The sequence below is a fragment of the Nematostella vectensis genome, chromosome 14 (assembly GCF_932526225.1).
Source record: "Nematostella vectensis chromosome 14, jaNemVect1.1, whole genome shotgun sequence".
Lineage (NCBI taxonomy): Eukaryota > Metazoa > Cnidaria > Anthozoa > Actiniaria > Edwardsiidae > Nematostella > Nematostella vectensis.
In genome coordinates, this window is record NC_064047.1 from 14,629,129 (window position 1) to 14,653,353 (window position 24,225).

General features: G+C 39.7%; 1 protein-coding gene across 2 annotated transcripts; it reads left to right on the plus strand.

The window, feature by feature from the left end:
* Positions 1 to 298: 298 nt before the first annotated feature.
* LOC5499239 (exportin-4) lies at positions 299 to 23,434 on the plus strand. Of its 2 annotated transcripts, XM_048721619.1 has the most exons (24): positions 299 to 459; positions 1,984 to 2,089; positions 2,697 to 2,838; positions 3,004 to 3,145; positions 4,042 to 4,158; positions 6,239 to 6,401; positions 8,848 to 8,960; positions 9,424 to 9,581; positions 10,146 to 10,320; positions 10,501 to 10,685; positions 14,419 to 14,615; positions 14,717 to 14,896; positions 15,004 to 15,036; positions 15,568 to 15,733; positions 16,419 to 16,625; positions 16,800 to 16,974; positions 18,371 to 18,664; positions 20,420 to 20,486; positions 20,656 to 20,769; positions 21,118 to 21,203; positions 21,288 to 21,418; positions 22,131 to 22,254; positions 22,620 to 22,712; positions 22,873 to 23,434. In XM_048721619.1, exons 1-24 carry the CDS (start codon positions 415 to 417, stop codon positions 23,068 to 23,070), a joined length of 3,411 nt encoding a protein of 1,136 aa, XP_048577576.1. In that variant the 5' UTR covers positions 299 to 414; the 3' UTR covers positions 23,071 to 23,434. The 2 variants fall into 2 exon arrangements, with proteins under 2 accessions (XP_048577576.1, XP_048577575.1); XM_048721618.1 differs by lacking the exon at positions 15,004 to 15,036 and having other exon boundaries at positions 14,717 to 14,929.
* Positions 23,435 to 24,225: the final 791 nt, after the last annotated feature.

Below are 24,225 nucleotides of genomic sequence, written 5' to 3' on the forward strand. Positions count from 1 at the left end.
CTGTTTGCCCAGCGGTGCTATGGAATGCGTCACGCGACTTCCGGTAGGGCCGGCAACTTCCGGTAGGGCCGGCAAGATAGAACCCAAGATAGAACCCCCCCCCCCCCCTTATATTACTCCCCCCCCCCCCCCCCCCTCTCTATCTCACTAAAAAATATTTTTCAACTTCGGTAAAATTACAAAACATCATTCGATATAACTTACGTCAAGATAGAGAAAAAAACTATTTTAAAAATGCAGTATCATTTTCTCCACAGTTAGCTTTTACAGTTAGTCCCAGTCTCTTGATACATTATGCAAGTAGCGCCTGGTAGATTTTTTACTAAAAATGGCGCCCACCGGTGGTTTTGTTTTTAGCTTGTATTTTTATTCTATTTGGCCCTGAATAACCCGTCCAATTTTACCCATATTATAATGTATTCTCTACAAGAACTTGAAGCAGCTGCGGGAATGGTTATGGTAAGTTAAAGACTATTTTGAGGAAGTTATAAGCTTACTGAATTATCTTGAAAGAAGCTTTACATTACACACGAGTCAAACTCGTAAAAGATCTATTTTTCTTCCTTCTGTCTTGCGTGGTCGAAGAATGCTCTCTCTCACATTTTCCTATGTCTTGATATCTAGAAAAGTGCTTTAGGTTCACGTGAGTGAGCATGAATATAAATTGAAAGAGGTTTAAACACTGAATAGTGACACGTAAGATTCATAGAAGTCATATTTTTCGAATTCTAGAAGAATCATTAATCCAATTTAATTCCTTTCAAACGGATTCAAGTGATAGCTGATTTGTATTCAGGGCTTTGGAGCCTTTCTTTCGTTTACATTTACATGAATCTTGTTTACACGGGCTGTGGTGGCCAAATGAAAATAAATTGGTGAAGAGTGGACCGTGAAGAGTAGATGACAGTCTAAAGCCCCAATGAAACGGAGATGAGAGTTGATGAGTTCTCACATGACTGTTTGACCGTGTACTCGCACACACTTTTATAATCCGCTATTAACTTTGAACATGACAAATTAAAAATTCGTCATGAGAAATTTATCTCCAACTCAATCTTATGCTATTTTTTATTGAAAATGACCTCATATCCCTGAAAGCACATTTGAGCAACACAAGCTTGTGTACATGAGAATAGTGGGCACTTATTCTTTTACCACTCTCATCAATTGATCGCAACCCTGTGAGAGCTAGAAAGAGTGGAACTCTCACCAACTCTCATCTCTGTTTGATCTATGCTTAAAACTACAGTGGAACCTGGATTTTACAATAACCTCCTTTCTCCCGGCTGAAATACAGTAAAATGTAAAAGAAATTACCTCGATTTTACGATATTGGATACAACGATATTCTTGATTTTACTATACAAATCTGTTCTCCCAAGCATAATTTCAACCCCAACAATATTACTGATTATGTCTATCAAAAACTCAAGACACCACATGTTGTACTGTCCGTTAATCGATTTTTTTACTTGAGAGATCTTGTTATGATACAGATTCCAGTATTACAGAAAGTAGCTGTAAGTCTCAAACAAACTATAGTTACAATATTATTATATTGTAAAAGTTGATAATTAACCAGACCTCGCTACAACAATATTGTCAATGGATTTTCTTTAATATCGTAAAATCGAAGACCTCTTTGCAACAAAACCTTGATTTTACAATACATTTTCTTTCTCCCGAGGCATATCGTAAAATCCAGGTTCCACTGTATTGACTATCATCAGCTACCGTGCATTGCTTGGAAATGGCTTTTTGCTTAAAATTTGATCTACCAGCTAGAAATGCCTCCACAAAAGATCAAGGAGCAACTATACAATACCCATCCACAAAAAGTCCTCAATTTCTATAGAATGAGCCAGTAGATAAAAGGAAAATGCAAATAAGTGGATGGAGACGATATATAGAGTAAAAGTGGCCTCCCCTGACCCCCCCCCCCCCTGGATCGCTCCTTGGGCACATTGGTTGTTCTTCTTGTAGGCTCCTCCTTCCCTTGTCACCCCAGAGCAACGGCATGCAGCAGAACAAGTGTTCCTCAACCTCAGGAAGGCTAAATCACCTTATGCTTTCTGTAAACAGATTCTGGGTAAGAATGTGGCTATTATCCCCTTTTGTATTCTGTGAACAGACAGATATATTCTGTTTGTGAGAATACTGTTTGGATCCATAATAATGTGCGCACAGGCTGAAAGTCCTAACTCATATTAAAATTCCCAAATAAAATAAAGTGGAGTGAAAAAAACTTAAGTAATAACAAAGATGTGCCAAGTTGTAATGTGTCTTGGTATGAAGAGGTGACATAAAAGTGGGTCATGAAGGTAGATTCAGCTGCTAAACACCAAATTACCTTAGCATGCATACTTTTGGTGCACAACTTTATTAGTTTAAATCAAGCTACATGTTTCCAAAAACTTCTAGTTCCTACCGCTACAATACTTCCAATTTTGAATTCCACTTTAGCTGCTGTACAGAAGACTATCATAGAATAAAGCTGAATTTTATGCCCTATACCAACAAGAGTTTTGAGTAAAAAATATACAAAACTTTATAGGGACACTAAAATACAATATCCTATTAGAGTACACATCTTAAAGCATAAAATTAAGCAATAGAGTTTCCTAATAATATTCACCAGGAAACCCCCATTTCTTGATTACCTATTGATGTCACTAATTCTTGTCTCTTTCTTGCAGAGCAAAGCAAAAATGATTATGTGATGTTCCAAAGTGCCACTGCTATCAAGGAGGCGGTCCTCAGGGAGTGGACCTTGCTTGAGCACACAGTCGTTGACTCTCTCCGTTCATTCTTGCTTAACTTCGTCTTGCAAAAAGAAGGGTAATCATTATGCAGCTTTTCAGAATGTGTAAACAAAACACACAATTACATGATTCTTTTTTATATATTTACCAGCCTGAAGTTAACTGGTGGCCTAATGACTGGACACTATCACTATCATTATAATTATTACTATCACTATTATAATTGTTATTATTTATAAAGTGTTCAGAAGTATGTTAAAGAGCAAGTCCTACAAGTTGTGGCAGTCATGTTCAAGAGAGGAACCTTGGAGAATGGCAATGCCCCCTGGGCATTACTGTTTGGCGACCTGAGCCGCTTGATCGATGCTGGAGACCGTGGCATGGTGTGTGCTGTACATGTACATTAGCATCAAGGCGTATACAAGGCTTCTGGAATTACGTGGAAAAAAACTCAAAATTACGCGGGATTCTTTGCTAAATTACGCGCTAGATTACGAGGAAAATTAATAATTATGCGCTAAATTATGCTGGATTTTGCAATACATGTTTCTTTAAAAAATCAAATTTTGCTGGATTCTTTACTGAATTATGCGCTACATTACACAGAATATCAACTGTTATGCCCAAACTACATTTTGTACCGAAGGAAAGCACGAAATAACTTGAAAATTTTAATTTTTTGCGCAGAAATATCGAGGCGAGTTTTCATTGGCTCCTAGCCACCAGCCAATTAAAAAAAGTTATTTTATTATTAGTCCTAGGCCTTTGCGGTTTAGCAAAGAACCCCTAGTTATTTTATTTGTTTTAGAAATTCAGTTCAAAATATTGCACTCTTACGAAGAATATCTGTCTTTTTTTACGAGAAATAGAGGTAAGAACCCTAAACGAACACATCAGCTGTGCACTTAAATGTTTTATCTTTCAAAATTTAGCCAAATTACGCAGAAATTTTTGGTTTACGCAGAGAAAGCCAAATTACGCGCTTCCGCACAAGCGCATAATTCCAGAAGCCCTGCTTATAGGTGCCAGTAAGAAGAAAATGAATGAGATTGTTTGACAATGAGTCTTTAAAATGATAGTATTTTTTTATCCTTTCTCACTGGAAATAACAAAGCATTTCAAAAAAATGATTAAAAGGCCATCAAAGTTTGATTGAATTTCTATGAAACTAAGAATTTGTTTGTCAAATAATCCTCTACATTTATTTTGCCTTATGTTGATAACAAGTGAATGGCTGTTTTATACTCAAGGCTTTGTTTCTTTTGTCTTTTGTTGGCAGCAAGTCCTTGGCTGTTCGATCCTCAAGGCTTTGTTGAATGAGTACTCCTTCATGAACCAATCGAGTGATATTGGACTCAGCTGGGAGTTCCACTGCCAGTGCAAAAAAACATTTGAGGTGAGTCACAGGGTGTTCTTGAGGTGAGTCATAGGGTGTTCTTGAGGTGAGTCACAGGGTGTTCTTGAGGTGAGTCACAGGGTGTTCTTGAGTTGAGTCACAGGGTGTTCTTAAGGTGAGTCACAGGGTGTTGTTGAGGTGAGTCACAGGGTGTTGTTGAGGTGAGTCACAGGGTGTTCTTAAGGTGAGTCATAGGGTGTTCTTAAGGTGAGTCACAGGGTGTTCTTGAGGTGAGTCATAGGGTGTTCTTAAGGTGAGTCACAGGGTGTTCTTAAAGTGAATCACAGGGTGTTCTTGAGGTGAGTCACAGGGTGTTGTTGAGGTGAGTCACAGGGTGTTCTTGAGGTGAGTCATAGGGTATTCTTGAGAGGTGGGTGAATAGGTTGGCGGATCGGCAGATTCGGCCCCGAAATGCTCACAGATTACGGATTTTGATGATTATTCCAGCAGATTGGCGGACTTTGGAAATACGGCGGATCACGGATCTGTCAACAATTTGGGCGCGGATTTCGGATTTTGACTACTTTGACTGTCCAATTTCGGATTTTAAATGAATTTCGGTCGATGCTATTGTTTATCTGTCAAACCATGCGGATCTAAAAATATCTGCGGATCCACGGATTTGCCCCGGAAATGTAGCGGATCGGCGGATTTACGTACCCCTGTTCACCCCCCCCCCTTGAGGTGAGTCACAGGGTATTCTTAAGGTGAGTCATAGGGTGTTCTTGAGGTGAGTCACAGGGTGTTGTTGAGGTGAGTCACAGGGTGTTCTTAAGGTGAGTCACAGGGTGTTCTTAAGGTGAGTCATAGAGTGTTGTTGAGGTGAGTCACAGGGTATTCTTAAGATGAGTCACAGGGTGTTCTTGAGGTGAGTCACAGGGTATTCTTAAGGTGAGTCATAGGGTGTTCTTGAGGTGAGTCACAGGGTGTTTTTAAGGTGTGTCATAGGGTGTTGTTGAGGTGAGTCACAAGGTATTCTTAAGGTGAGTCATAGGGTGTTGTTGAGGTGAGTCACAGGGTGTTCTTGAGGTGAGTCACAGGGTGTTCTTGAGGTGAGTCACAGGGTGTTCTTAAGGTGAGTCATAGGGTGTTGTTGAGGTTAGTCACAGGGTGTTCTTAAGGTGAGTCACAGGGTGTTCTTAAGGTGAGTCATAGGGTGTTGTTGAGGTGAGTCACAGGGTGTTGTTGAGGTAAGTCACAGGGTGTTCTTTAGGTGAGTCACAGGGTGTTCTTGAGTTGAGTCACAGGGTGTTGTTGAGGTGAGTCACAGGGTGTTCTTAAGGTGAGTCACAGGGTGTTCTTAAGGTGAGTCATAGGGTGTTCTTGAGGTGAGTCATAGGGTGTTCTTAAGGTGAGTCATAGGGTGTTCTTAAGGTGAGTCATAGGGTGTTCTTGAGGTGGGGCATAGGGTGTTCTTGAGGTGAGTCACAGGGTGTTCTTAAGGTGAGTCACAGGGTGTTCTTGAGGTGAGTCACAGGGTGTTCTTGAGTTGAGTCACAGGGTGTTGTTGAGGTGAGTCACAGGGTGTTGTTGAGGTAAGTCACAGGGTGTTTTTGAGGTGAGTCGGAGGGTGTTCTTGAGATGAGTCACAGGGTGTTCTTAATAAAGGAACATGCGAAATGAAAGGGGCATGACAAGTGAGGTAATGTGTGTGACTCTTGTTGTGGTTTTATTTGACTATTGAAATATTTTATTATTTCAGAAAAGAAATAATAGATTCTGTATCAGTTATTTTATTTTTTTAGTGAAAGGGAGGGTCTGCTTTTCTTGTATATGGAATTTCACAGTTATTCGTGTAGATTTAGTTCTTGTTTGCTAATAAAATTTACATCCTATTTTCAATGAATTTTATGGTAAGATTCATCATAGTCATATTACGTAGTCAGCCACACCTCTATTATTGTATGCATTTCCTAGTGAAAGACAAATTATGTGAAGAAACCTAAAGAACCATCTAAAAGCCACTTACTTTGTATTTTGCTAGGATGACAGAATGGTAGCTAGCACCTTTCTTCCCCATCCTACATCTTGTGGTTAGGTAAACAAAGATTCCATTTGATTGTTTTTCTCTCCATGACAGAAGGATCATTTGTGCAAGATATTCATACTCCTGATAGAGGCATTGCAGTCTTTTGTGGGACCATCAGCCCCGCCCACTCTAAGTGCCGAGGACATTAACACTCTGACAAGGTTCCTGTCACTGGCAGAACAGATACTTAGCTGGGATTTCACCCTTTACAATCATATCCTTTTAGATGATAATTTAAATATTTACATGTACAATAATTAAGATACTTGGATCATATCCTTTTAGACAATGATTTAGATCATATCCTTTTAGACAATAATTTAGATATTTAGATCATATCCTTTTAGACAATGATTTAGATGTATAGATCATATCCTTAGATAATGATTTAGAAAGTACACATGCTCTAACAAGTAATGTCATTGTGGATTTTGTGAATCATCACCCAGCAAATTGTGTGAATATCTAATAACTTTTTAATTGCAATACTTGGGTGGTAACACATCATAAGGAAGAATTGGTGTTAGCATATAAGGAAAAATGGGTGGTGACATATCATAAGAACGAGTGGGTCGTAACATATGATATACCACCCATTCTTTCTTATGATTTGTTATGACCCACTCATTCTTATGATAAGAAAGAATGGGTGGTGACATATCATAAGAAAGAATGGGTGGTGACATATCATAAGAAAGAATGAGTGGTAACATATCATAAGAAAGAATGGGTGGTAACATATCATAAGGAAGAATTGGTGTTAGCATATAAGAAAAAATGGGTGGTGACATATCATAAGAATGAATGGGTGGTGACATATCATAAGAAAGAATGGGTGGTAACATATCATAAGAAAGAATGGGTGGTGACATATCATAAGAAAGAATGGGTGGTAACATATCATAAGAAAGAATGGGTGGTGACATATCATAAGAAAGAATGGGTGGTAACATATAAGAAAGAATGGGTGGTGACATATCATAAGAATGAATGGGTGGTGACATATCATAAGAAAGAATGGGTGGTGACATATCATAAGAAAGAATGGGTGGTGACATATCATAAGAAAGAATGGGTGGTAACATATCATAAGAAAGAATGGTTGGTGACATATCATAAGAGAAAGAATGGGTGGTAACATATAAGAAAGAATGAATGGGTCGTAACATATCATAAGAAAGAATGGGTGGTAACATATAAGAAAGAATGGGTGGTAACATATAAGAAAGAATGGGTGGTGACATATCATAAGAAAGAATGGGTGGTAACATATAAGAAAGAATGGGTGGTGACATCATAAGAAAGAATGGGTGGTGACATATCATAAGAAAGAATGGGTGGTAACATATCATAAGAAAGAATGGGTGGTGACATATCATAAGAAAGAATGGGTGGTAACATATCATAAGAAAGAATGGGTGGTGACATATCATATAAAAGAATGGGTGGTAACATATCATAAGAAAGAATGGGTGGTAACATATCATAAGAAAGAATGGGTGGTGACATATCATATAAAAGAATGAGTGGTGACATATCATAAGAAAGAATTGGTGGTGACATATCATAAGAAAGAATGGGTCGTAACATATCATAAGAAAGAATGGGTGGTAACATATCATAAGAAAGAATGGGTGGTGACATATCATAAGAAAGAATGGTTGGTGACATATCATAAGAGAAAGAATGGGTGGTAACATATAAGAAAGAATGAATGGGTCGTAACATATCATAAGAAAGAATGGGTGGTAACATATAAGAAAGAATGGGTGGTGACATATCATAAAAAAAGAATGGGTGGTAACATATAAGAAAGAATGGGTGGTGACATCATAAGAAAGAATGGGTGGTGACATATCATAAGAAAGAATGGGTGGTGACATATCATAAGAAAGAATGGGTGGTGACATATCATAAGAAAGAATGGTTGGTGACATATCGTAAGAAAGAATGGGTGGTGACATATCATAAGAGAAAGAATGGGTGGTAACATATAAGAAAGAATGAATGGGTCGTAACATATCATAAGAAAGAATGGGTGGTAACATATAAGAAAGAATGGGTGGTGACATATCATATGAAAGAATGAGTGGTGACATATCATAAGAAAGAATGGGTGGTAACATATAAGAAAGAATGGGTGGTAACATATAAGAAAGAATGGGTGGTGACATCATAAGAAAGAATGGGTGGTGACATATCATAAGAAAGAATGGGTGGTGACATATCATATAAAAGAATGGGTGGTAACATATCATAAGAAAGAATGGGTGGTGACATATCATAAGAATGAATGGGTGGTGACATATCATAAGAAAGAATGGGTGGTGACATATCATAAGAAAGAATGGGTGGTAACATATCATAAGAAAGAATGGGTGGTGACATATCATAAGAATGAATGGGTTTTAACATATCATAAGAAAGAATGGGTGGTGACATATCATAAGAATGAATGGGTGGTGACATATCATAAGAAAGAATGGGTGGTGACATATCATAAGAATGAATGGGTGGTGACATATCATAAGAAAGAATGGGTGGTGACATATCATAAGAAAGAATGGGTGGTAACATATCATAAGAAAGAATGGGTGGTGACATATAAGAAAGAATTGGTGGTAACATATTATTGCACATTTAGCCTTGACTTCCTCCAAGCCACTTTAAAAGGACCCAGTGTGCTGAAATAGTTAACGTGACCTTGCTAAGACCCGGCCCATCGTGGGGGAGTATACTATTTGACCCAGCAGTTATCAACTTATTCTTTAAGGTATGATGTTTTATTTGTTTAAAAGTCTGATTTTATTTATTTGTATTGTGATGACCTAAAACTCTTCCAACTGTACCATATTTTCTACTATTCTTAATGTATATCACTATTATAGTAAATTATTATTATTATTAATTATTATAATTGTTCTCATCGCTATCAATTTTATTATATTTAATATTATTCACCTAAACTCGCAGGAACCTCTATATTTTATTATATTTAATATTGTCATACCTAAACTCGCAGTAGCTTCTATATTTTATTATATTTAATATTGTCATACCTAAACTCGCAGTAACCTCTATATTTTATTATATTTAATATTGTCATACCTAAACTCGCAGTAACCTCTATATTTTATTATATTTAATATTGTCATACCTAAACTTGCAGTAACCTCTTTTTTTAATTATATTTAATATTATCATACCTAAACTCTCTATATTGTATTTGTTTTCAGATTCAAGAGAAATTTCAGGAACATGAAGAGCTATCCCACCATGCTTTGCTGTGCTTGACTCAACTGGCCTCACTATCAGGACCTGTGTTTACAGACAATGGCTCTCGTGTCCAGTATCTAACTCATTTCTTGCAAGGATATGTTGCCCTGATAGAAGGGTGAATAACACAATCATTTGATCCATTCAATAGCACTATCTGATCTTCCAAGAATTTGGCTTTTGTACATCGTGTATAAATGTTTTCCTTTCCCTGATTCAGGAAAAAAGAAAATGTGATCTCTAAATATCTTGAATTAAATTTTGACTTAGATGATACAGTCTTCTTACAGTCCTGGCCACCAACATATGCACACTATTCGCAACAAACTATTCAATAAATCGGGAACATGTAATGCAGGGCTTAATAATATTCACTTGGGAGGCTCATCATGTTACATGCTCTACTCAATGACTCTGCTAAGTGAAGTTAGTTAGCACTGATGACTGAAGAAAGAAAAAATTATCTCTTCTGTGTGAACTGCTAGAAAATACTTTTGAACTTGAAAGGAGCCATTTATTTGACAAAGACGTAGTCAAGTATTTATGTAACATGTCTCCTTTCAGAGCTCCCAAAGGTTTCTCTAAATGTACATACTGCAAATTCTGCTTCTTAGTAATCTCTTCCCAATTTCAAATCTGCTTTATGAAGGGACAAAACAAGTGAACACTTTTTTCTCTACAGGTCCCACATGAACAGTCAATCAGCTCTTGGATTGGCCACCATTGCTAACCGCATGGTTTTTGTGTTCTCTGGAAATGTTCTTGCATCTCTTCCGCCCCAGTTGCTGCATTCCACCATCACGACACTCACAGAGATCACATGCTCATACATGCAGGCAGTAGCTAAAGAAGAGGAGGTAAGAGGTTGTCATGGCAATGTCAATAATAGCATAAAACACTTGCTCATACAGTACATGCAGGCAGTAGTCAAGGGGCTCTTCTAACCAGACACATTGTTATTCCGTTTCCACTGTAACATTGTCAATTTAATCAAAGATAGATACTCAATTGCTTTCCTTAATTGTATTTCATTCCAGCTGCACTCAGAAGACACAAGTTTCATGGAAGCTGTTGAGCAGATTCTAGAGGCCTGGGGCCATCTGTTAGACAGTATTGATAAGTTCGCCCCAGGCCTCATCAGTCCTTGTGCCACCAAGATTTTTAACTGCTATTTGCAATGTCACCTTGCAATGCCTGATGGGCTTCGAGGGTCATTTAACCCGTGAGTACTTGTTAGAATGAGTAGCAGTGGGGCACCCTCCACCCCATGTAACACATTGAGTACTTGTTAGAATGAGTAGTAGTGGGGCACCCTCCACCCCATGTAACACACTGAGTACTTGTTGGAATGAGTAGCAGTGGGGCACCCTCCACCCCATGTAACACACTGAGTACTTGTTAGAATGAGTAGCAGTGGGGCACCCTCCACCCCATGTAACACATTGAGTACTTGTTAGAATGAGTAGCAGTGGGGCACCCTCCACCCCATGTAACACATTGAGTACTTGTTAGAATGAGTAGCAGTGGGGTACCCTCCACCCCATGTAACACACTGAGTACTTGTTGGAATGAGTAGCGGTGGGGCACCCTTTCCCATGTAACACACGGAGTACTTGTTGGAATGAGTAGCAGTGGGGCACCCTCCACCCCATGTAACACACTGAGTACTTGTTAGAATGAGTAGCAGTGGGGCACCCTCCACCCCATGTAACACACTGAGTACTTGTTAGAATGAGTAGCAGTGGGGCACCCTCCACCCCATGTAACACATTGAGTACTTGTTAGAATGAGTATCAGTGGGGCACCCTCCACCACATGTAACACATTGAGTACTTGTTAGAATGAGTAACAGTGGGGCACCCTCCACCCCATGTAACACACTGAGTACTTTTTAGAATGAGTAGCAGTGGGGCACCCTCCACCCCATGTAACACATTGAGTACTTGTTAGAATGAGTAGCAGTGGGGCACCCTCCACCCTATGTAACACACTAAGTACTTGTTAGAATGAGTAGCAGTGGGGCACCCTCCACCCCATGTAACACACTGAGTACTTGTTAGAATGAGTAGCAGTGGGGCACCCTCCACCCCATGTAACACACTGAGTACTTGTTAGAATGAGTAGCAGTGGGGCACCCTCCACCCCATGTAACACACTAAGTACTTGTTAGAATGAGTAACAGTGGGGCACCCTCCACCCCATGTAACACACTGAGTACTTGTTAGAATGAGTAGCAGTGGGGCACCCTCCACCCCATGTAACACACTGAGTACTTGCTAGAATGAGTAGCAGTGGGGCACCCTCCACCCCATGTAACACACTAAGTACTTGTTAGAATGAGTAGCGGTGGGGCAACCTCCCCCCATGAAGACAACCACTCACACCAAATACCTACCATATTCATTGTTTGTGAATTTGATAGCAAAAATATTTTCTGCTATTGATCAACCAATCGATAAGCCCGACGTACATCATGTTTCATTTTAATAATGACGAGGCCTATATTAAGCCAGTTAAAAAATATACTAATCCTATAGCGACATTATTTGCTAGGTTTTATATGATAATTGTCGAATCTCCAGACCGCGGGACATTGTAAAGGCTGTTTGAGTATTATCTGGTGGAGTTTGTCTTACTTGTGTTGGTGCTGTACGGCCTCTGATTGGTCGAGCGGATGTGTGTGCGTGAAACTAGCGAGACAGATTCATTCCAATGAATGTTTCTGCCTGTCTTAGCACAAACTTGCAGTTTTACTAGCTAGACAGATTCATTCCAATGAAAGTTTCTGTCTCAGCACAAACTTGCAGTTTTACTAACGAGACAGATTCATTCCAATGAAAGTTTCTGTCTCAGCACAAACTTGCAGTTTTACTAGCTAGACAGATTCATTCCAATGAAATTTTCTGCCTGTCTCAGCACAAACTTGCAGTTTTACTAGCGAGACAGATTCATTCCAATGAAATTTTCTGTCTCAGCACAAACTTGCAGTTTTACTAGCTAGACAGATTCATTCCAATGAAAGTTTCTGCCTGTCTCAGCACAAACTTGCAGTTTTACTAGCTAGACAGATTCATTCCAATGAAAGTTTCTGTCTCAGCACAAACTTGCAGTTTTACTAGCGAGACAGATTCATTCCAATGAAAGTTTCTGTCTCAGCACAAACTTGCAGTTTTACTAGCTAGACAGATTCATTCCAGTGAAAGTTTCTGTCTCAGCACAAACTTGCAGTTTTACTAGCTAGACAGATTCATTCCAATGAAAGTTTCTGTCTCAGCACAAACTTGCAGTTTTACTAGCTAGACAGATTCATTCCAATGAAATTTTCTGCCTGTTTCAGCACAAACTTGCAGTTTTACTAGCGAGACAGATTCATTCCAATGAAATTTTCTGTCTCAGCACAAACTTGCAGTTTTACTAGCTAGACAGATTCATTCCAATGAAAGTTTCTGCCTGTCTCAGCACAAACTTGCAGTTTTACTAGCTAGACAGATTCATTCCAATGAAAGTTTCTGTCTCAGCACAAACTTGCAGTTTTACTAGCGAGACAGATTCATTCCAATGAAAGTTTCTGTCTCAGCACAAACTTGCAGTTTTACTAGCGAGACAGATTCATTCCAATGAAAGTTTCTGCCTGTCTCAGCACAAACTTGCAGTTTTACTAGCGAGACAGATTCATTCCAACAAAAGTTTCTGTCTCAGCACAAACTTGAAGTTTTACTAGCGAGACAGATTCATTCCAATGAAAGTTTCTGTCTCAGCACAAACTTGCAGGTTTACTAGCGAGACAGATTCATTCTAATAAAAGTTTCTGCCTGTCTCAGCACAAACTTGCAGTTTTACTAGCGAGACAGATTCATTCCAATGAAAGTTTCTGTCTCAGCACAAACTTGCAGTTTTACTAGCAAGACAGATTCATTCCAATGAAAGTTTCTGCCTGTCTCAGCTCAAACTTGCAGTTTTACTAGCGAGACAGGTTCATTCTAATGAAAGTTTCTGTCTCAGCACAAACTTGCAGTTTTACTAGCGAGACAGATTCATTCCAATGAAAGTTTCTGTCTCAGCACAAACTTGCAGTTTTACTAGCGAGACAGATTCATTCCAATGAAAGTTTCTGCCTGTCTCAGCACAAACTTGCAGTTTTACTAGCGAGACAGATTCATTCCAATGAAAGTTTCTGTCTCAGCACAAACTTGCAGTTTTACTAGCGAGACAGATTCATTCCAATGAAAGTTTCTGTCTGTCTCAGCACAAACTTGCAGTTTGCAGCTCGGTGTTGATTTCTTATGAAGGTATCTTAAAAATAGTTGCAGCACGTTTCCTCTTTTTTGTATTATCGTTTTTATCTTGAAGAGCCCCAATAGAGATATATATATACCGGATTATTAACCCAATTTTCTTTATAACAAGAGCTTTGACCACAAACACAATTCTTGAACCCTTGATTGATATGACGGTCCCGCTTTTTGTCACTAGTAAATACTGTTTCGCAGTATTGTATTTTTCACCAAGGAAAGAAATCTGTAAAACAAAAGGTGACTTGTTTGGGGTGAGCAGAATTATTTTATGTGGCGGTGTAAAATACTAAAAGGCTAAACTTAGGCTAAGTTTAAACGTCGTATTATCCATGAGTCGTATTCAATGCAAAAACATGCAAATGAAAATAAAACAATCGACTGATTCATTTGCATTGAATGCGGCTTATGGATAAAATGACGTTTGATTAGCCTAAATGGGGTAAAATGAACACGACTGCGAATAAAAATTGTTTCTCTGAAACCTATCGTTTCCATGAAAGTTGGACGGTTTTGCTAAGATTACGCTTATTTGATTTTCGTGTCGTCTCCACAGTCTGTAAAAAATGTGTTCAGAAGCTTCGACTTTAGGCAAAGGCTAAGTCTATGTATTTGCAAGCAGTAACATTTTCAAACTGATTTTAATCAAGTTATCTTTTTTAGCGATGGCTTAAACATGGAGGAGATCTGTGATCTTGAAGGTGACGACCGCGAGCTCTTTTCTGACCAGCTGTGTAGCATAGGGGAGTTTGCGCGGATTAGCGCTGCCCATGCTTTCCCGCTGCTAACCGCTTTGCTGGAGAACCGTGTGTGCAAGCTGGAGGAACGGCTAACTGCACTGCAAACAGCGGCCAACTCGGGTATAGCTGACTCTAATTTCTACTGAACTAGTTATTTGGAGAAGGCGAACTGATAATATGAAATATTGTTATATGAGTATCAAATATCGTTTCTTCTTCAGGTTCTCCCATACCTCCCATTCAAGGAATGGAAAACCTTTTTGAAGACCTCCATTGGCTGCTTTTAATAGCAGGTCACATGATCGCTGACGAGAGCACGGGAGAGACCCCACTTATTCCGAGTGCTGTTGTACAGTACTCGGCCGCTTGTGTCGAGCGCACCGATGTCACAGCGACACTAGATTTCATGTTCGGCTCTCAGTCGGGAGCTTTAGGTGAGTTTTACCAAATTATTTCGTAGCTTGCTCGGCCGCTTGTGTCGAGCGCACCGATGTCACAGCGACACTAGATTTCATGTTCGGCTCTCAGTCGGGAGCTTTAGGTGAGTTTTACCAAATTATTTCGTAGCTTGCTCGACCACTTGTGTCGAGGGCGCCGATCTCCGACGATCACCGCAAACAACCCCAACACTGACGGTACTGTATCTCCGGCCCTTTGCAGAACAGCAATGTTTCAAGCATGTTTTTCCATCGCATTGTAAAACCATGGAATCTCTTATGTAACCTAACTCATCTATCCTAGTCGCATTTCAAGCCTTACTTGTCAACGTATTCAACATAGACTTGCCTGCTCACTGAGCATCACACCGGACTGTGGCTGCTGCTGCTGCCACCACTATTAGTTTTTATTGTGATTTTAGTTCAAATTTGTTTAGTTTGGGGTTGCGTCCTGCATGGGCATAGTGCCCGTTCACGCATGGCCCCATTGGGCGTCTATCTTCTATATTACAATTCTTGCACATAAATCTATTAAAAAACTATTTGATGGGGCCATGGTTGCATTTCTTATCCAAGAGGCGTTAATGTTTAACCTTCTAGAAATATCTCTATTTATTCCCTATCCTGTTCTTTAGGCTGTAGCTCCATGGACAAGTCACGTGTTGACCCCGTGGTCAAGCTAGTCACGTGCGTCTGCTGTCTCGCAAGCGCGGGGAACAAGGCCATCGCCAGCAACATGGCGCACTTCCTGAGCCCGCAGGTCGCTGGGACAGTGGTCTGGTTTCTCAGGAATTTTACTAGGTAACATAGAAAGACAGGGTGTGCCTGCATGGATGGTGTTTTTGGAGGTTGATCCTTGGTACGCTTTTCAGGGACTGATTCACTCGTCTTCTCGAATAACCACTAGGTTAATACCGCCCATGTGTACATATCATTGATCATTGTCTAGAAAGTCTTTTGGCTTGAATTCCTATAAAAAGTATTTTCATGTAAAACAGGACATAGTTTAATTTGATATGTTCATGAATTGAGTCAGTCAACAAGGAATAAGTCACGACTGGTGGGATGGTCGCATTATTTTCGATATGTTGAATTTTAAAATATGTTAACGGAAACGTATTAACGAAAACGTGTTAACGGAAAAGTATTATTGTTCACCGTGGCTCGTGGCGTTTAAGACTTGTTATCTAACAAGGGTTAGTGTTTGGTGGGATTTAAAGTTCTTATTGCTACAAAAACACAGTGCGAAACTAAACAAAACTGACACCCCGGGCCATTACCCTGTATATGATGTACTGGGCAAAATTACTTAATGCTGATTGGCTAAGAGCGAGGACATTTTTTCCTGAAGGCAAATTTTATTTGCTGCGATTGGACGCACACGCGCGCTTTTGTAAAATAAATGCATTTGGGAGCACTTGAGAAGAGCACTGAGTATGTTCCACAAAAGATACCGCCGAAACGGTTCTTCTTTCCTATTCATTAGGTCTTATTTATTCCCGGACGAGAGGGACTCGGTCGAGCTCAGTGCATCTCTTTCTTCCATATTTGGTAAAGACTCCACAGGGGGCAAGTGGATGATTGGATTCCTATTGGACACTGTCAGAGCTAACCTCACGTACTGGGCATCTGAGCCTGCTCTGGCAGAGGACACTGTCCTGCTGTTGCTCAGTCTAGTCGACACCAAATCGAGGTAAGAGGACGAGGAGGAATGGAAAGGAATTGAGGGTTAGTGAAAAGATGATGGTATTTGAGTGCAGGTAAGAAATGTACTATTTCCGTTTTTTCCAAGCGAAAGTATTTTATCCAGATGTTTAGCTTCAGAACGAACCTACTACTTTTATTATTGTGAACCATCTGACTTTAGGGCAGAGGTGGCCGTATCTTTTGAGTGCCTGTGGCAACTTGGCCAATTGCAAGCATCACGGGAAGGGCCCATTTCCCAGCTGCCGGCTGAGGTCCACCGGTTTTATGTGCAGGCCCTTGTTTTGGCAGGGTCCTCAGAGGGGGATCATCCACTCAGGGATCGCTACTGGAAGCAGGTATCTGTTTCCCTCTCTTAACAGCCTTTCTCTAGCTCCAAGTGCGAACAGCCTAGATGCAATGTTGGGTCAGCCTAGATGGGTAGATATGTTGTCAAACATGTCAGTGGCCGGTTCCCAAAAGGCCGATTAACTTAACCCTCGATCAGCGCCTAATCCCGGGTTAAAATTCGCTAATTGTAGGTTAGCCTTACGGATAACTCACCGTTCCCGAAAGCCAAGTAACCCCCGATTTACTAACCCTGGATCAAGCGAGTTAAAAACTGGTTTGACGAGTAAAAGATACCCAGTAGCTCAATAGAGAGCAACTCAAATTTACCTTTGGTGGATTTATTTTCTCAGAGAAGCCCCTAGACATCTTTACATCGCCTTTAAATACCTCCATTCCATTGCCAAAAATGTTCATTTGCCAGATTCGAATTGGTGCGTGACATTTTCCAGTATCAATTTCATGCAACTTTCTGTCTGTCCCAGCACAATTTTCAGTCAGCATCGCAACGAAGGTCGCAATACATCGTTTTTGTGTAACGTCTTTTTTTGTCTGTTACTTTATTTTATAAAACTTGAGTTATACCACAAAGTTTGGGAAGCCTTTGTTACGCGAGCAGGGTTAGATTAACCTAGCGAGCAGGGTTAGATTTTACCTCTAAACTAACCCAGAGTTAGCGCTAACCAACGTTTGGGAACGGAACTAATCCGGAGGACAAAAATTTCATCGTGGGTAAGGGCAAATTTAATCCTGGGTTAGCGCTTATCGGCTTTTCAGAAGCCGGCCCCAGAACAACATTTTACAACACACCGTCACATCACGCCACAGCGTCATGTCACGACACAGTGTCATGTCACAATACAGCGTCATGTCACAACACAACGTCAGGTCACAACACAACGTCAGGTCACAACACAGCGTCATGTCACAATACAACGTCATGTCACAACACAGCGACATGTCACAACACAACGTCAGGTCACAACACAGCGTCATGTCACAACACGACGTCAGGTCACACACAACGTCAGGTCACAACACAGCGTCAGGTCACAACACAGCGTCAGGTTATAACACAGCGTCATGTCACGACACCACGTAAGGTCACAACACAGCGACATGTCACAACACAGCGTCATGTCACAACACGACGTCAGGTCACACACAATGTCAGGTCACAACACAGTGTCATGTCACGACACAACGTAAGGTCACAACACAGCGTCATGTCACGACACAGCGTCAGGTCACAACACTTATTGCTCACCTGTAAATGGGAAAAGGACTCTTTTATGTTTGTTTTCCGTTCTTGCAAACAGACATTTCTGATAACGAACGCCGTTTTCATTTCCCAACGATGTACTTAGAAAAGATCCATTGTTCTTACATTTCAACACTCTATTCCAGTTCTTGCAGTCCATGCATAATCGCTTTGGGATAGTGTGCCATCAACCAAACTTCGTCAAGCTTGCCCAAAAGGAGCCTATCAAAGCGGAAGTTCAGAGCCTTCTTGAATCCTTCAAAGGCGTAGCGCTGGCCGTTAACGCTTGGAATGTGAACGAGCTGTTTGATTTCTTACTTCCGGTGTTGCGTGACAGTGTCACGCTACTTAGTGTTTACCATACTTGCCCGGAAGTCGCCGTACTTGTGCTGGAGTTCTATGTGAACGCGGTAGAAGCCTTTGTTAACTTCCTATCACAGGTATACCAAAGTATTGTAGCTATTTAACTAATAGGCGACTTAAGCATATGCCTCAATGTCATGTCAATTTAATATAAATATTGCCTTTTTGGGTGCCAAAGTCACGCACGCTCCTGCAAAATAACAACAACAAAAAGCAGCTTATTCAGCGCTTGCGAACCAGCCAGAAAGGGCCCCAGCCATATCTGGGTTTATTTTGGTGTCAGTTTACCACTCGAAAAGTCATTTGATTCCAACCTAAAGAAAATGTTTGTGCTAGACTACAGAATTTAGGGCACAATCCAAACTTGTTTGCATTTCCATTGTATTTATAGCCTCGTTCTATATCAAGGTGTAAATCAAGGTGTGATAAATAGAAATTAGCTAATATTTCGTGATAAAGATAATGTACATGGGATCTAGTCTATAGTCCATCTCACATCAAGAGGATGGAAAAAGGAATAAAATAGAACTTCTATGTTAAAGGCTGAAACACCAACCTTTAGTTTTACTATTATCGGAAATAATTGTTGCATCATTTAGTTTTACTATTGTCGGAAATAATTGTTGCATCATTTAGTTTTACTATTATCGGAAATAATTGTTGCATCATTTAGTTTTACTATTGTCGGAAATAATTCTTGCATCATTTAGTTTTACTATTATCGGAAATAATTCTTGCATCATTTAGTTTTACTATTATCGGAAATAATTGTTGCATCATTTAGTTTTACTATTGTCGGAAATAATTGTTGCATCATTTAGTTTTACTATTATCGGAAATAATTGTTGCATCATTTAGTTTTACTATTATCGGAAATAATTGTTACATCATTTAGTTTTACTATTATCGGAAATAATTGTTGCTTCATTTAGTTTTACTATTATCGGAAATATTTGTTGCATCATTTAGTTTTACTATTATCGGAAATAATTGTTGCATTATTTAGTTTTACTATTATCGGAAATAATTGTTGCATTATTTAGTTTTACTATTATCGGAAATAATTGTTGCATTATTTAGTTTTACTATTATCGGAAATAATTGTTGCATCATTTAGTGTTACTATTATCGGAAATAATTGTTGCATCATTTAGTTTTACTATTATCGGAAATAATTGTTACATCATTTAGTTTTACTATTATCGGAAATAATTGTTGCATCATTTAGTTTTACTATTATCGGAAATAATTGTTGCATTATTTAGTTTTACTATTATCGGAAATATTTGTTGCATCATTTAGTTTTACTATTATCGGAAATAATTGTTGCATTATTTAGTTTTACTATTATCGGAAATAATTGTTGCATTATTTAGTTTTACTATTATCGGAAATAATTGTTGCATTATTTAGTTTTACTATTATCGGAAATAATTGTTGCATTATTTAGTTTTACTATTATCGGAAATAATTGTTGCTTTATTTAGTTTTACTATTATCGGAAATAATTGTTACATTATTTAGTTTTACTATTATCGGAAATAATTGTTGCATCATTTAGTTTTACTATTGTCGGAAATAATTGTTGCATTATTTAGTTTTACTATTATCGGAAATAATTGTTGCATTATTTAGTTTTTCTATTATCGGAGCCTGAAATCTTTGCTCCATGGAGTATCATAATACAGCTGTTCTCGTGTAGCAACATAAGGAGAATTTTCTAGTGGTTTATTTGATTGATATCAAGGCGCACCTCTTTCTCACGATTTATCTCGTTCCCTCTAAGCAGGTGTAGGCTTTTTTCAAAGCTTTCTTTGTCCCCTTTGTTTCAGACCCAGGCGAACCACTTGTTCAAAGCGTGTCTGTCACTGTTGGATACTTACACCAAGTGCAATATGGGTAAATAGTTTTCCATTCTCTTAACTATAATCATTCTATTCAAATCACCAAGCAAAGTTAATTAATCCATTGTATGTCGAGGCAGTTAAGAGTTTACTTGGAATACTGACAAGTTAAATTACCCTTAAACACCAGCTGTTGTTATTTAACGATGTATTTCCTTCTGTAGGAAAGCATAGCCTGTCAAGTCTCGTGGAAGAAGAGCAATTTTATGATCTGCTTCTCTTGATGAAGCTGCTTAGCCACATGCTTGCTCAGGATATACTTAACTTAGGGCCTGACGGTAAGTCACGTGTACAGAATATTCATGCACTCGGGACATACTTAGTGCCCAGGCCCTGAGAGTAGTCACAATACACAACTGGTGCTCAGGATCTATAACCCTAATGGCAAGATGCAATACTCATGGTTATGCAACCATCGCCCTGGCGTAAATGTTTACCATTTTGGAATGTGCTGCCAAGTAGTCCGCCGACTTTTCTTGGTAGGGGGTACCAACAAGGCTGCTATTGGCTCTGTATGCGCGTGGTAGTAAGTCAGTAGCCTGTGAAGCACCTCATAAGGATATTATGATATAAAGTGCTGTACAGTACAGTAGTAATTGCATTTTTATGTGCTGTTTTGATTTCAGACGGGACTGAGAAGATATCTGCCGGTGATGTCACCTTGTACGGCCTTAACATAATCCTTCCGCTCATCACGGTTGAACTTCTCAAGGTGGGTCATTTTTTGCCTGCCCCCTTTTATTTTGTATGACGTTAATGAACATAATACCACAGCTCATCATTTTTTCTCCTTAAGTTTCCCTCCTTATGTGAGGAGTACTTCAAGCTGAGCACCTTCGTATGCGAAGTGTACCCTGAGAAAGTAGTGGCCCTCCCCGATGGGCTATTTCACAACATGATGTCCACTCTCGAAGTCGGCCTCAGCAAGTATCCTTTACAGCATCTTCGCCTTTATCTGGTACCTTCTCTTACCTCCTGATGATAAACCTTGTACTAGAACACACGTAAGGCTGACTAGTACCTGGTCTTACGTCCTGATGATAAACCTTGTACTAGACACACGTAAGGCTGACTAGTACCTGGTCTTACGTCCTAATGGTAAACCTTGTACTAGAACACAAGACCGACTAGTACCTGGTCTTACGTCCTGATGATAAACCTTGTACTAGACACACGTTAGGCTGACTAGTACCTGGTCTTACCTCCTGATGGTAAACCTTGTACTAGAACACACGTAAGGCCGACTAGTACCTGGTCTTACCTCCTGATGGCAAACCTTGTACTAGAACACACGTTAGGCTAACTAGTACCTGGTCTTACCTCCTGATGGTAAACCTTTTATAGAACATACGCAAGGCTGACTAGTAAACCTTGTACTATAGAGTATTTGCGTTTTTACTTACAATACCTGTTTATTACCCGTGACACAGAGAAGGAATCCAGGTAACTGGCTCGCTCTCCTTCTTTAAAGTAGAAGGTTTAGTTATCCTTCCTCGCATGAGTAATATCCTCTAGAAATAGAACCTATGTATGTACACTCTGAAAACCTAAAACATCTACATAATTTGCCCATTTATGTTTTAATCAAGTATTGTGGCTATTTTGACCAAGTGTTGCGGTTCTGCTTAACTCTTGATAGCTACGACTCGGACATCTCGAAGATGTCCCTAGAGAGTGTTGCTTCACTTATTGAGCATTTCTTCAAAGAAATGCGCGAAAATCCACCGCAACGAATGTTAGAAATTGTCAGACACTTCTTGAGGGTAAGCCATTCGCTCCTTTGGGTACTTAGGATTTTCTCAGTCCAGGGTGGTTCATTTTATAAAAACTACACCAAAGTCTTCTTAGACAGCGATCATTTTACTTGTGAGGGTGATTCTACTGAATCAGCGGAGCCCGCTTCTAAACGCACTGCTTACACGGGGCTGTACCTCCATACAACGAACCCCATTCGTCAAATCCTCCGACATCAAATTCTTAACAGTCAAACTTTATCGATAGAACACACACCTCCATGTAACAGACACATTTTGGGTGATTAGCGCAAAGTCGCCGAACAGAATAAGACATTTTCAAGCAATGTTAAGCATGGACCTATTTCTCAAAGATATTGCTTAAATTGTTTCAGTTGATATTTAACATGGTCCTGTTGGAGTCGTTTGATATGGATTTACTGCAGCCTGCATCGTGTGCCTTCCATGCGTTGATTTGCTCTAATCAGGTTTGTACTTCATGTGCTGCACCTTAAGTCAGATTCACTATCACAGTGGTCACCACCATGTTATTCATAATCATCACCACCATTTAATCATCATCATCACAACAAATCACCATTATCATCACCATTACCATTTCTGACTCTAATTCTGTTGTTGGTCTAGGGCTATTACACAGAGCTCGTGCGTAGCCTTCTAGCCCACCAGGGGGACCCTGTGATCTCGCAGAGGCTGCTGGGCGCCTTTCACCAGCTTACCCCCAGCGACATGAAGCTGTCCCTCGATAAGCACTCCAAGGCGCAGTTTCGACGAAACCTCGACACATTCCTGGCAAATGTGAAGGGCTTCCTGTGTAGGAAGTGATCTCTAAACTATTATTTTAGTATTAGTTATATTTTTAACCTAGTTATATTTTTAAATTATTGCTATTTTTATTACGGTTGCTAGATTCAACCAGGCCAGGAAGACCAAAAAATATTCAACAAATGATATCTAAGTTTTATGAAGTTTTCAAAACAAGAACATACTTTTCCCTAACGCAAAAGTCAAGCGGCGCAAGCATTGTCGAATTGCATTTTAAAAATTGTCAGCGTGTTGCGTAAAGCTTAAAAATAGTTTTGCTTATTTAAGTGAAGACCATTTCATGTATAACTATTATTGTATCCCATTCTTTGATTTCGCAATTCTATCCATTCAAGTTCAATAAATAAATGATTTTAGTATAGTATTGTAAGTTGTCTTTTTGAATGTAATTCACTAGTGTACAAAGGACGACGTCCCCAATGTTCCTTACTGTAGATGGTCAACAATCTTACGGATCGAAAAGTATTGTGGAAAAGTTGCATTTGGTTTCCCCAGCCCTCGGCACGCGCCGCTCTCATGGATTTTGCTGTCCAAGGATGGGACGTCACAGCATCCTCGGCACAATCGATTCAGCGTACCGCAGGTTTCAACATCAATGGGGCATTTTTGTATTTTTTTTACAAAAGCGGTTGTTGTTACATATCTCGTTGATTGTTACACATCCGGGTGATACAGGTCCAACATTCAATCTGATCGCCAGAAAGTATTCCAGTGTGACGGCTTCAATTATTCAAATAAACATGATGCCCAATGTCTCAGGTAGTAAAATATCGAGAGCCAATTGCTATTGTGCACCAAGAAATGCGCACATCACCTGTCATGCGTATCACCAAGGATACCCAATTATCACCTGTCATGCGTATAACCAAGGATACCAAATAATCACCTGTCATGCGCATCACCAAGGATACCCACATCACCTGTCATGTGCATCACCAAGGATGCCCAATTATCACCTGTCATGCACATCACGGATACTTGCTTATCACCTGTCATGTGCATCACCAAGGGTACCCAATTATCACCTGTCATGCGTATAACCAAGGATACCCAATTATCACCTGTCATGCGTATAACCAAGGATACCCAATTATCACCTGTCATGCACATCACGAAGGATACTCGCTTATCACCTGTCATGTGCATCACCAAGGA

Bases quoted from the DNA above. Each gene is read 5' to 3' on its own strand.
- LOC5499239 (XM_048721618.1), top strand. From the start codon at position 415: ATGTATTCTCTACAAGAACTTGAAGCAGCTGCGGGAATGGTTATG. The intron at 2,839-3,003 runs GTAATCATTATG...TTATTTATAAAG, and splicing joins TTCGTCTTGCAAAAAGAAGG to TGTTCAGAAGTATGTTAAAG. The intron at 3,146-4,041 runs GTGTGTGCTGTA...TTTTGTTGGCAG, and splicing joins ATGCTGGAGACCGTGGCATG to CAAGTCCTTGGCTGTTCGAT.